Here is a 13474-nt window from a genome sequence, read left to right as displayed (position 1 = left end):
CCTCAAGATGTTGTCATCATATAGTCTTAGCAGGTCTTTGTTTTACTTAATCAATAAAACTTCTTCTTTTAAAGTTCTATCACACCGGGCAGTGGTGGGGCACACCTTTAATACCAGCACTTGGGAGGCAGAGGCATGCAGATTTCTGAGTTCAAGGCCAGCCTGGTCTACAGAGTGAATTCCAGGACAGCCAGTGCTATATAGAAAAACCCTGTCTCGAAAAAATCCAAAAAGAAAAAAAAAGTTCTGTCACTAAACATATTAGAATATTTCCTCTGTAGGAAACATTTGACCTTCTCCTGGGAAGAAAACGCTTAGAAGTGGGACTTAGACCCTTCACCTCTTCTGCCTGTTTGCCCTGGGGAACTGGAAAGCTTCATTTGCAATGGCAGGAAGTAAAGCAGGGCCAGATCTGGGAGAAGAGGAATCCATGTGATGATGTTGTGTTTCAGCTGTTCTGTGATCTAACCAGGTAGAGGTGTACACATCCTATTTGGTAGTTAGGCATCACTGGTACACAAGCAAAGGCAGAAGCTGATAGTCCAGAAGTGATTACTCAGAGGGTACAGAGTAAGAACACAATCCAAACTACATTTCAAGAATGATGTTAAGGAACTCAAAAAAGGACTGAGAAAGACAGAACCAAAGAGAGAGGATGAAGGGAAGGAGAGGGAGGGAGAGAGAAACATCAGGAGAGGGTACTACAAACACTGACAGAGTTGTCTAGAGAGTAGCCTCATACCAAAAATAATACACTGATATTATACATATAGATTTTCCCCTGCTGCTTGACTGGATCAAAAAGCCATCTCTATCTCTGGACTACAGCACCTCCTAGTCTGGAGTACTTCAACACATGGATCACTCTGCTGAGCATACGAGAAGTCAGCACAACACAGTCCACCTACCCTGAGTCCCAGTGGACATCTCCCTGGCTCTCTGCTGTGGAAGCAAAGGTCTTGTCACTCACCTGGGTCACTCTTGTTAAGCTCTTGGGCTACCACAGCTTTATCCAGCAAACCACTATCCACATATTCTTTGGGGACTTGTTGGGGATCTTTATCTGGGACTTCCACTGGCTGAATTTTCAGTAACTTTGTCTGTTTTTCAATGAAAGATTCCATCCCAGACATAGACAGGATCTCTGACTCCTGAAGAAACAATAAGTAGCAAAGTTCACCAAGGATGTAGAAGATGGAATAAAGGTAGCATCTGGGTTTCCTGTTACCTGAAAAAGTCCCATGCGTACATCCACTAACCCATGGCCACCTCAGCAAAGCTTCCACTCCTTACCCAAGCTGCAAGTAAAACTAGCCTGCTCTGGGATAATCACTTTTGTACAATGATGAATCATCTGTTCTCATCTAGAAACTGCTTTCCCTTATCATCCTGTTATTATCTCAAACCCATAACCTTAAGAAGCCAACTTGCCAATCCAGACCTGATAGAATTCCAAAGCACTCAGAGGAAACACTTTTAGCATAAAATCTTAAGACCCAGATATCAGCTAAGTCCTTGATCAGGGTACCCAACTCTTCTCTGACTTTAGAGAAGCCTTCTACATACTATATCTCAGAGTCAAAACCTTAGACTGAGATTCTAGCCGTTCTCTGGGTTTGGGCTCTTACCGCATTGCCTTCCTGGAGGCAGTATAGAATCTTGTCCTGTGCCTCAGTTATACTCAGTGCAGGGGCAATTTTACCGGATGAAAACCTTAGTCTGGACCTGACACAGAAACAAAGGCAGAAAAGAATGCAATTCATGATCTTGCTCCCTAAAAAGAGAGGCTGGCAAGTAATGACAACATATTAAACCAGAAGTATCCGTGCTTACTCTGGAATAGGGATGGGGCTTAGTGTGCCTAGAAGATGAAATCTCCCAAACAACATATACTTGGCAATTCTTCTAAGGCAGTGCCATATTTTACTGTGTCTATAGGTACTTACAAAAGGACTTTTGTCAAGTAATAGTGGTTAGTCTGCGCTCTCTCTCTCTCTCTCTCTCTCTCTCTCTCTCTCTCTCTCTCTCTCTTCCTCCCTCCTCCCCTCCCTCTCCTCAATAGGCCACATTCACACAAAATTTTCAGGAAGGGTGCGTGTGCCGTCCTTGCCTTCCGCATGCTGGTATGGAGTGCTTCCAGGAGCCAGCTGGGACGTGAAGCAATCAAACAGTTATTAAAACACACCCTGTAGGTTTCCGTTCTAGCCCTTTCCTGTTTAGTGCTTGGGTAAGTACTCTCTGAGCCAAAATTTCCAGAAATGATGGCAAACAAATAAATTACAAGCCTTGATTCTTAATAGGAAAGAAACATCTCAATTTCTACAAAAAGAATAGTATCCAGCCTCTACAATTTTCCCTTCTAGTTAAAAATCTCCAGTGATCTGGGCCCAGGGGTTTGTGGGTGGGAGCAAATGCTCAGCAGTACTGCCTTTCCAGCATCTCAGTCTCCTTAGGGAACGCACTGTAGAACCCAGCCTCTAGCTTTGCTAAGAAGCCGGTGGCTGGCATGCATTTCCTCTCTTCTAGGGCTTGAGAATGGAAGGGGGCTTTGGCTGAGGACTGGGGATCAAGTGAGGACAGAAGCCCTAGGCCACTGAAGGGCATCTCACTTGCTAGCCTTCTTGCCTTCTGTCTGGGGCTTGTTTTCATTCTCTGCTTCACTCAGCTCCTCTGTGGGACTCTGGGGTTCAGAGCGAGGAAACGCTGTCTTCAAGGTGTCCACAATAGCACTCACCACCATCTGCAGGGTTGGAGGTACAGGATCATCATGGTTATGTACATCCTTGATGTGTAGTGATAGAGAGCAGAACAGTCATCTCTGTGCTTTACCACAGGATAAAAAGAACTTGCCATCCAGAGCCTTAGCCTTTGAGAAAATCAGATACCAGCCAATGACATTAATACTTTTTCTCTCTTCCTAGAACAATCTTCTCTACAGAGTAAGACAAACAATACCAAGGGACAAGAAGCCAAAGGGAAAAGGAGAAAGAAAAACTCAAGAGAGTTCTTCAGGCTAGTTTTAATTAGTTTTTTTTCCTTTTTACATAAAAATGAGGTTCCTAGTTTCCAAATTGATGATACTGACAGCAAAGTGTGAACTGGTAGAAATAAAGAAGGTATGTAAGGAAAGAAAAATGACAATGATAAAAGGAAAAAAGAGAAAATAGTTTAGCAGCTTAAGTAATATAAACATGTTGCAAGGATTCCAAGTAACAAGCTGGGTTTCTAGTCAAATCAGGCAATTCTCTTCTTTAGATATAGAAAGAATAAAAGTCCCTCGGGCCTGTGGTTAAGCTATCTGGAATTGCTATAAAGAAAAAAACGTGTAAAAAACAAGAATCATCTATATTTTTTCAGCATGTAAAAGTGGCATTCATTTATTTGCTATAAAGGAAAACGTACAAAAACCAAAAAACTCAAGACAACAGAGGTATATATACATTAATGAAGGCTGCTGGTTCAGAGTAGCACCAGGCCTGCTGTAGCTCATTATTGTGGTAATCCCTCACAGGAGCACAGCTAGTACAGCCAAGACACATGGGACAACCAGCAGGACCACAGGGAATACTAAGAAAACAAACCAGAGGGGAACACAGGAGAGGATGGCACAAACATAGTGCAGCTTAGAAAATACAATTTCCAGGCTAGGGGGAAGGTTCAATGGGCAAAATCCTTCCTTGTGATTCCTAGCACCTGCCTAAAAACTGTGGTGATACACATCTGCAACTCTGTGATATCCATCTGTAACTTTGTGATATATACCTGTAACTCCCATGCTCCTGGGGTCTGGGCAAATCTCAGGGGCTTGCTGACCAGCCAGTCTAGCCAATACCAGAGATCTTCAGGTTCAATGAGAAATCTTGTCTCAAAAACTAGGAGCAATGGAGGAAGACATCCTATGTTCTCCACACACATGCACAGGTGAATGCACTAGTTGCATAGGCACATATATGTAAGACAACTTTCTTTTCAGCCTCAAAGATTATAATTGATGGGAGGGCCTTCATTGGTGCCTTCCATGTTGGCCTTTCTGGAAATTAGTACAGTGCTTTGCTCAAAATAGCCTCATTGAATGTGATGGCATCTGCCTATAATCCAGCATTTGAGAGGCTAAGGATGATGATGAGTTTGAAACCAGCTGGAAATATTGGTAGTTCCAGGCCAGAGTAGATCTGTCTCAAAAAGCCAAAAGCAAAGAACCAGGCAATAACAAAGGAAGTTCCCATAAGGAAATGAGGAAAGAATCAATGGCTACATCTTCTCAGAATTCCGGGGATTTTACCTAGTTGATCTCTTTCTAGTCTAGGTTCTTCCCCATAAAAAAGATGTCCCTTAATACCTATTTTATGGAATTCTATCTTATTTTTTTTTCTCCCAGCCAAGATGAGGAGGCCACTTCTAGCCTTACATGCTTCCATTAAAACAACATCATATTATTGTATACACACACACACACACACATATATATATATATTGTATACACACACACACACACACACACACACACACACACACATATATATATATATCAATCATGTGGCCATTGTCTTCTAACAGCTGCTCACTCTCAGATTCAGCAAGTTGATGATCCAGCCAATATTTAGCAACAGGTTTTGAAAATTTTAGTCCATGTTCTATTGACTCCTTCTCTGGGCTCCCGGCATGGTCTCCACTCTAATGCACACCTCACACTTGCAGACAGGAACAAAGCTGAGCACAGTGGCTCTGCTGTTACCTTGTCTATCCTAGAGACCATGAACGGTTTCTTGACAAAGGCAATCCGAGCATCTGTGTTCAGAGCAAGGAACTCCTGCACCTCCTCGCTGTTGGCAATCTCAGGAATGGCACAGAGTTGCTGCAAAAGAAAAACATTTTAGAGAAATCCTAGGCCTCAGATCTCAGAGCCTTGGGTTGGACGTGAGCAAAGCCAGAAGAGAAGATGCTGACCTTCAGGAAGGACTCCAAGAGGCTCTTCCTGGCTTCTACTCTGTCACTATCCATGTTTCCAAATGGAAGATCTGGAAAGAGCTTTTTTGGACCCTTCACATCTACAAAGCAAAGCAAAACAAAACAGAGCAAATGCATCCACTTAGTGTCCACACAAAGACACTTCATGGAAAACAAACAATCACTGGATGTATTTCACTAGGCATTGGCTTTGGGTTTTGTTAACTTCAGGACTTCCAACTGTCCTGGGAGTTGTGATGCAATGATCTACTCTCCTCACTGTGAATAAAAGACACAGTGCAGCAGTTACTTACGTCAGGCCTCTTAAGCCTAACAGCCCAAGGTTAAGTCTGGGCTCCAATTCCTGCTGTAAGAATGACCTTAGGCAAGCTACATGATCTGTAACTGTTGCTTTTCTATAAGGAATGATACTATCTACCTCTCAGGCTATTAGAGGACTACATGAGCTAATGCATGTAAAGTGTGGAGAAGAGAACCAGGCATAGTTTTGAAGCTTGTCCCAATATTAGCTATGAAATTAAGAAGAAAATACATAATTTACAGTCAACTTACCATTTATTTATATTATCATTAGCATCTAAAAACAACAACCAAAACAACATCTAGGTTTTTGTTTTTGTTTTTGTTTTTTGGGGGGTTTTTCGAGACAGGGTTTCTCTGTGTAGCTCTGGCTGTCCTGGAACTCACTCTGTAGACCAGGCTGGCCTCGAACTCAGAAATCCACCTCCCTCTGCCTCCCAAGTGTTGGGATTAAAGGCCTGCGCCACCACTGCCTGGCAACATTTAGTTTTTAAACAACAATGTTTTAGCCAGTTCCCAGCTTACTTGTACTTAAATTTTACTATATTTTAAACTCTTCATTGTGTGTTGGATGTGTCAAACAGCACAAAAAATGCTTGGTTGTTGAAAACAAGGATTTTTGAGTTATTTAAGACAGATAATCCACCGACCTGGAAACATTAATTTAGCTCCTTGAGTTATTCTATGGGCACAGGTAGAAATGTGTCTATTCTTTTTTAAGTGTGAACTATTTGGGGACACTGGAGCAACACCTGTCACCAAGGACAACCTCAGAAGTGATTCCATCATAGCTGTTAAACTCTAGACCCCAGGCTTCTCAAGAAAACTTGGGAATAGGACACTCTCAGTGCCGTCTTCTCCCCACAAGCCCACAAGCCACCAAGTGTAGATTAGAGCGACTAGAGGTGACAGGCATGCAAGCTGGCATTTGGAGCTTGGGGAACGTCTGACTTTTGATAAACTTTCGTAGATCCGGTTTCTCCTCCAGGCGGGTCTGCAGATTCAAGAATTCCCGGTAGCGGCGGTTCACAGTGTGATAGGCCAGCTGTTGTAGGCCGCTGCTGTTCTCGCCATTAAGGGCTGTCTCGTACTGTGGAAAGGAACAGAGTTATCGATGGAACCAGTGAGGTTAAGGGAATCTATTCTGAGGTTCAATGGTCACAGTAAAGTATGGAAAAGAGGAAAAGCTTCATTTATACATCATCCTTAGTTGTAACTGACAATCCAAACTCCAAGGCTGAATGAGCTGAACTTCCTGCTACCGCTTGCTCAGTCAGAAAGACTTTCCACTGTTTCTTATGATTGCTTCTATCAGAAGTTCCCACCCCCAAAGTAGGTACATTAACATTTTCAAATCCTAAATAAAAGAGACCTCATCAGGAGAAAACTACTTTGCCACAACATCTAGTCACTAACAATCTATACTAATTTGGGGAAGAAAAATCCCAAACAGCAGATAGGCATAAATCATGACTCTCTCTCTCTCTCTCTCTCTCTCTCTCTCTCTCTCTCTCTCTCTCTCTCTCTCATTGTTTTGGGAAGATTAATCTTTTTAATTGTTACTCTGGAAATTGAACGAAAATTCTTTGTATTAAGTATATATTAGCCGGGCGGTGGTGGCGCACACCTTTAATCCCAGCACTTGGGAGGCAGAGGCAGGCAGATTTCTGAGTTCGAGAGTTCGAGGCTAGCCTGGTCTACAGAGTGAGTTCCAGGACAGCCAGGGCTACACAGAGAAACCCTGTCTCGAAAAACCAAACCAAAATAGAAAGTATATATTAGCTGTATCACTAGATGTCTCATGATGATTGGAAATGTTCTATGAGGTTAGTTTGCTGCCTTCATATTCCTAAAGGGCCAGTATGTGGGAGAGATGACCCACACTGTACTCCTAGAAAAGTAAGCACCTTGAACAGAATGGAAGCTATGACTGCACAGGCAAAGACCTTCTGACAAAGAAGTGTAAGATACATAGATGCTGCCACCAACTTGGCATGTGCTTGCTCTTATCAGAAATTGGTTATTCTTTGGCTGAAATATTATAAAACAATATGTGATTTTTTAAAAATTCTCCATGTTGGGGCTGGAGAGATGGCTCAGTGGTTAAGAGCACTGACTGCTCTTCCAGAGGTCCTGAGTTCAAATCCCAGCAACCACATGCTGGCTCACAACCACCCATAATGAGATTTGATGCCTTCTTCTGGTGTGTCTGAAGACAGCTATAGTGTACTCATAAGTAAAATAAATAAATCTTTAAAAAAAAAAATTCTCCATGTTGAAAGAACTTGAGCTAGTGATTGAACATTTCTAGAACTAGAGTTGAAAAACTATTCACTAAGTGCTGAGGTGAGGAAAGATGTCTCTCTGATAAGTACCAAGAAAGAAAGAGACAGGCAGAATTCAGGAGACAGCTTTTGAGCTTAGAGCACTTGAGAGCTGGGATGCCTTCTGTGGAATATTCTGCCCTACCCCTTGAGCGACAACTTGATTTTTCTGGTTATAAGAAAGAAAAACTGTTATCAATCCACAAATATGTCACAAGTTGAAAATGAAATATCCAGAACCTGGCACTTGTATGTGAGTACAGCGCACACCAGAGGGACACCTAGAATCCAAACAACAAGCAGGCAAATTGTTCAAGTTCATGCTCTTTGACAGTCACCTGTTACTCATGACTCTACATCTGTGCTTCTGAAAAATGCCACGAAGACCATGTGACTGATTGTAGGCATGTGCACAGGTGCTTCTAATCATGTTAATAATTCTAATTACTTCTAAAGAGGCTGGTGTTTGAACATTTCTAGAGCTGGAGAGGAAGACACAGTCACTATGAGCTGAGGTGAGCAAAGAAATCTCTCGGACAAGTACCGAGCAGAAAAGAAACAAGTAGAATTCAGGAGAGATTTCAAACTCTAAAACTGTCTTAACTTCAAATGTCATGTGACTTCTGAAATGCCAGGTCACCTTGAAGTTGTATCAGGCCACCTCCCCTTGGTCGGCTTGGATTTTACCAGGAGGAGTAGTATGCCCAGCCTTGTACTAGTGATGGTTCTTGGACTGAAAAATCACAGAAATTCCAGATGGCAGGTAAAGTTCAACAGAGAATCCTGCCAAGGAACTCTCTTTCTAAACTTCTTCCTAATTTCTTTCTTTAAAAATGATAATATATTTTATATTTTTCTTATTTTAGGAAGGTAAAATACTTATACTTATGTCAGAAGGTGATAATTCCTTATTCCTTGAGGCATTTATGCACAGACTTGGGAAGGACTATGCAGAGAAGATATGGAGAAAATTGGTTAGAATAGCAGATCTCCCCTCAGGCCAAGCTATGAACTGATGAGTTAACTGAAAAAATGAAAAGTTTCATTTAAAAAACAAATGAGCCAGGCAGTAGTGGTGCACGCCTTTAATCACAGCACTTGGAAGGCAGAGACAGGCAGATTTCTGAGTTCGAGGCCAGCCTGGTCTACAGAGTGAGTTCCAGGACAGCCAGGGCTACACAGAGAAACCCTGTCTTGAAAAAACAAAACAAAACAAAACAAAACAAATGGTGGTGGGGGGTGTGGAAAAATACCTTAGCAGTTTGATGCTCTTGCAGAGAACCAGGGTTTGGTTTCCAGCACCCACATGGCAGCTTAAAACTGTAACTTCAGATTCAGAGGATCTAGAATCCTCTTCTGGCCTCTACAATCATCAGGCACACAATACACTTACATACATGTAGGCAAAATATACACATAAAATAAAAATAATTAAGTCATTTTTTAAAAATGTAGAATCTTGGGATGCATTCTTAGAAATTCTTATCTAGAATCTGTCTGTCAGAATCAGTATATTTAAAAGGCAGCCCTAGTGATTCTGAGGTGGAAGGAGGTTTGAGAACCAATGAACACTTTGATCCACAGTATTCTAACACTGAACTTCTGGGGCTATTTGTGTGGTTTTATCATATGAGCCAATCCTGGCTTCCCAAACAAGCTGCACACCACTCACACATTTATTTAGTTCACGCTGGATACTCTTATCCCTTGCAACATTCTGTTTACTGACTCCGATTTCTAAACTCCATCCCCAGAGTGAGCGACTACAGCCGTTATCCTGTTACCTTCACAGTGTACAGAGTGTATGGGTGGAATCCAGTCCCACTGTGCTCTCGGGCAGTGATGGTACCAGTGATTCGAAGGTTCTGGATGACAACTGGGCCATCTGGACTGCTCAGGGACTCAAAGCTGAAGGTGGCTGAGCTGAGAGGACCAGGTGGAGAGGAGGAAAGTGGCACTGGAGGCACAGCAGGCTCCAGGGAGCACATGCCACTGGTAAGATCTTTGTCTAAGCATGAAGGTCGTAGGGGACAGGTTTTTTCTGGTTCCTCTAGCAAAGCTGTAAGAGAGGTGTCATCTCCTTGCTCTGCCTCTTTGTCTGCTGTGTCAATCTGGATCTCTGGACAATTAAGCATGGAGTCCAGCATGCCTGTCTCTGTTTCTGTTCCTGGAGCCTCCTCAGCTTCTGCTCCTTCTATGCATTCAGATCCTTCGCCATCCTTAGGCTCCAGAGCCTGAGAATCATCGAGGGCACACAGAGCATCTTGAATCCTGTCTGAAAGGAAGTTGCCTGGGGTCATTAGCATGATGGTTTCTTTGCCCAGTTCAGACAGTGGCGACTCTAGTTCTGAGTCTTCACATAAGAACAAGGGGCCTCGGATATCTGGCTGTAGAAAATGGGATGAGTTATTTCCTACTTTTCTTTCTTCAAGCATCCCAGGCAAATCTCCCTCTACAGCTTCATGGCCTTCTTCAATCTCTGGGGAGGGGGCTGGCTCACTAGAGGTTAAGTGTACTGGGGCTGCTGCTGGAGAAGATGCTTTTCTTACTGGCAGACTCTCTACTTCAACAATCAATGGCAGGGATGTGGGCACTGAGGGCTGCTCTGGGACACTGGGTGAGCAGGGGGGTTTAGTTCCTTGTGCTGTATCATGTCTGTACTTTGAAAAGATATTCACAAGTATAAGGTGGATCCAGTCAGGATCTGATAGCTTGTTGATCAGTGGTAAGATTACATTGCACGTAATGAGTTCGACTACAACATGTCGCCCAGTCCTAGTCTCCAGGTGGGGCTTGGGAACTAACTCTTTTAGTATCAAATTCACAATGCCACGTGCATAAGCAACCTCCGTGGTAGGACAGCTCATGGCAGGATGGGGAGTAGTAACCTGGCAGTAAGCATCCCATAGCTGGGAAGGCTGAACTTGACAGCTCTGCTCCTTTGCAGATGCCTCCTTTGCCTGAATATAGCTCTGCAGGTGACAACCACAGAGAGTCAGAACCCTCTGGGTAAGAGCATGGCTGTCTACTATGCTCATCCGCCTTCGAAGTTCCTGAACCAACCCTTTCATGGCTGCCTCCATCTCTGCCTCGAATGCTGGCTCATGGCTCACTGAACGATACCAGGATAACACGAAGTCTCGGATAATCATCTGGATGGTTCGGTTAATCTCTTGTTCCAGCTGCCTTTCTGCCTCGGGACATGGAGGACAGGTGGTGATTGTAATGAATCGTTCCAGGTGCAATTGGCCTGAAGCCCCTACGATGGCAGTGGAGCCCAGCCATCCTCCCAGCACGACCAATGATGCACACAGAAGGAACAGAAGCCACATGTTGACCAGAAGGTGGATGACCAGTAGCCAGCCCAGAAAGACCCCCAGGACCATTAGCTTCCGGCTACTCCATAGACTGTTGTAGACATAACTGGACTCGGAGATAGTCCCCTGGGTAGGGGACACAGTTTGTGCCTTCATGGCTAAAAGTACAGGTGGGTTTCCACAGATGACAGCCTTCTATTTTATTTTGGTGTTAGGAGTGAAAGCAGAAAAGAACAAGTCCGGATGCTACTGAGTGAACTCTGAACCCACGATACTACTGGCACTGCAAAGCGACAGAGAAAGCCCTGCTTCTTCTGCTCGCTTCTGTCAACAGAGTCCATCAAACTAGCCTCTTCCAACCGAGATGAGGGAAACTTTGAGGGCCTTCATCATGGCCCAGGCGGAGAGTCCCTTCGCAGCCCCGCATGGCCCACGGACACTTACGAACTCCGAAGCAGCAGCCAGCTGATCGGGTCACACGTCGCCGGGGGACGCGTGCCCAGACTGAGCCCCTGGGAACGAACTCATTAGGAGTTCTTTCCGACTGCCGCGGCCAGCAGTCACAGCAAGCTCCGGCAGCCCAAGCTCCGACAGCCCAGGCTACTACACTGCCCAACTCCAAAGGGGACCGAGCCGCCGGCCGGCTGGCAGCCGGCGACCGCTTCCGGGTCGCGGCCTACGGGAGCGGGGTACGCTGGGAGAGCGGCCCGGTGGATCAGTGCCACGGGCGCCCCCTGGTGGTGAGGAGCAGTGGTGACGGCTGACGCACACACCTCTGCTAACCTGAGAGACCAGAGCCGGTACTCACCGGGGCCAAAATGGATACGAAGTCTTCGGTATTCGCTCAGGCTCTATAAAGTCTTGGTTGTGAATATCACTAACCATTTAGGGAAACTTTCAGTAATGAGCTTTGTTTTAATTCCCTGGGAGTCATACTTTTAGGAGCTTGATGGATGATGAATTTTTAACGTTCTCCCTGCTTTTTCCAGAACACCCCACCTCCACCCCCTACTCCCACCCCCACCCCAACCCCACCAACTCTCCTCAATTCACAGTCCACTTCATTTGTCCTCCAGAGTAGTAAAAGATAAGTATTAAGATGTGGGCCAGGTTTCTAGAGACTGTTTCCTATGTTTAGTCACTGGATTGAAGAGTGGGTCCTCGAAGCCCTTGAATTGGGGAAATGAGTTTATTTGACGTAAATCAGCTTTCAGTAAAGCGAGTCCGTATAAGATATAGTGAATTGCAAAATCTTAAGTATGTTCGGGAATGACTTTTAGTAAATCGCAATAGTTAAAGGGATCGTGTTAAGAAGGTAGCTTTTGTGCTGAATTTTGAAGAGTTTTCTGTCTGTTGGCCTTCCTTTTCTTCCCAAGTACATAAGGCAGAGGTAGAGACGTAGCTTTTAGGTTACCTGCTAACACCTTTGGTTCGGAATATGCCTCTGCCTGTGTTGGGCTTTTAATACAACTGCCAGTTGTCTACTCAAAAGAGTACAAAAAAAAGTCTACAAAGAATCAGTATCTGAAGGTGACACCGACTATGTGCAGAAGCATTTATGCCTTCTCTGTGTTTAGCCTATATAAGTCGCCACCTTGATCCTTAGGATTTCTGTCTGCAGTGTGGCTCTCCTTTCTATCTGGGCACAGCTGAATGCAGTTTGCATCGTTCTTTATCAGTCTGTCCTCTGCTGGTAGCCTTGAAGGATTTAGGCAAATTCAAAAAACAAAACAAATCCAACAACAAAAAGCAAAAACAAAACAACACCCCAAAACAAGCAAAACAAAACAGCCCTATGCCACCAAGAGGGGTAATATAGATGCCTTTTTCATCTCCAGTGTTGGTGTTGAGGTAATAACTTCATTTGGATACAAAAGAAACCATCATTTACAAATGGATGTGGTTGACAACTAATGGCCTCTAAGGCTAACAATATAATTTAGGATCAAAGTGTCTACTAAGCAGGCAAGGTGATCTCTGAAGTTAAAAATCACTAGTCCATGTTTCCATGGTGAACATCACTTCACTGCAACCCTCCTCCCAATTGAAAGGACCTGAGACCTGCATACTGCCTGTTATGTCCTCCCAAACTATTGTGTTGTTCCTGGGAACAGTTACCTGACAGTAATGCTCTGGAGAAGTAAATATCCCTGCCACCCACGCAAGAATTACAGCAGAGAATGAAACAACAGAGGAAGTAATGGTGCACTTAAGCAGCTCAGAGAAAAAGTTCCCGGGCATCACGAGATGGAAAGTGCAGGGTAGCAACGAACTGACCTTGTAAGTAGGCGTTGTACCACCTAACCAGATGGTCTGGAGCTCCAAGGTAGCCAAGAGTGTCTTCCTGATTCTGAAGCACAGTTGACAGACATGCCAATGCACTTGTTATTTGAACGGCTATGAGCTTCTGCATGGGGACTTAGGACAAATCTTAGTCTCCAAAGAGAATAATCATTGGGAGTAGGTGAGAGTCATCCCTTTTTTTTTGGTTTTTTTGTTTTGTTTTGTTTTGTTTTGTTTTTGTTTTTCGAGACAGGGTTTCTCTGTGTAGCCCTGGCTGTCCTG

The 13474-nt window shown here is 44.1% G+C and overlaps 1 protein-coding gene across 1 annotated transcript in view; it reads right to left on the bottom strand.

The window, feature by feature from the left end:
• Nucleotides 1-11568, bottom strand: part of Snx19 (sorting nexin 19) — a 40923-nt gene extending 29355 nt beyond the window's left edge. Inside the window, exons 1-7 of the mRNA XM_028776192.1 lie at nucleotides 9377-11568; nucleotides 6220-6358; nucleotides 4948-5048; nucleotides 4736-4855; nucleotides 2610-2740; nucleotides 1629-1725; nucleotides 971-1151 (exon numbers count right to left, since the gene is read on the bottom strand). Of these exons, the coding sequence (XP_028632025.1) occupies nucleotides 971-1151; nucleotides 1629-1725; nucleotides 2610-2740; nucleotides 4736-4855; nucleotides 4948-5048; nucleotides 6220-6358; nucleotides 9377-11065 (2458 nt within the window). The 5' untranslated portion in view covers nucleotides 11066-11568. The remainder of the gene's footprint in view (nucleotides 1-970; nucleotides 1152-1628; nucleotides 1726-2609; nucleotides 2741-4735; nucleotides 4856-4947; nucleotides 5049-6219; nucleotides 6359-9376) is intronic.
• Nucleotides 11569-13474: the final 1906 nt, after the last annotated feature.

The sequence above is a fragment of the Grammomys surdaster genome, unplaced genomic scaffold, assembly GCF_004785775.1.
Source record: "Grammomys surdaster isolate TR1022 unplaced genomic scaffold, NIH_TR_1.0 266, whole genome shotgun sequence".
Lineage (NCBI taxonomy): Eukaryota > Metazoa > Chordata > Mammalia > Rodentia > Muridae > Grammomys > Grammomys surdaster.
The sequence above is the reverse complement of the archived record's forward strand: the minus strand, read 5'-3'. Positions and strand labels throughout refer to the sequence as shown.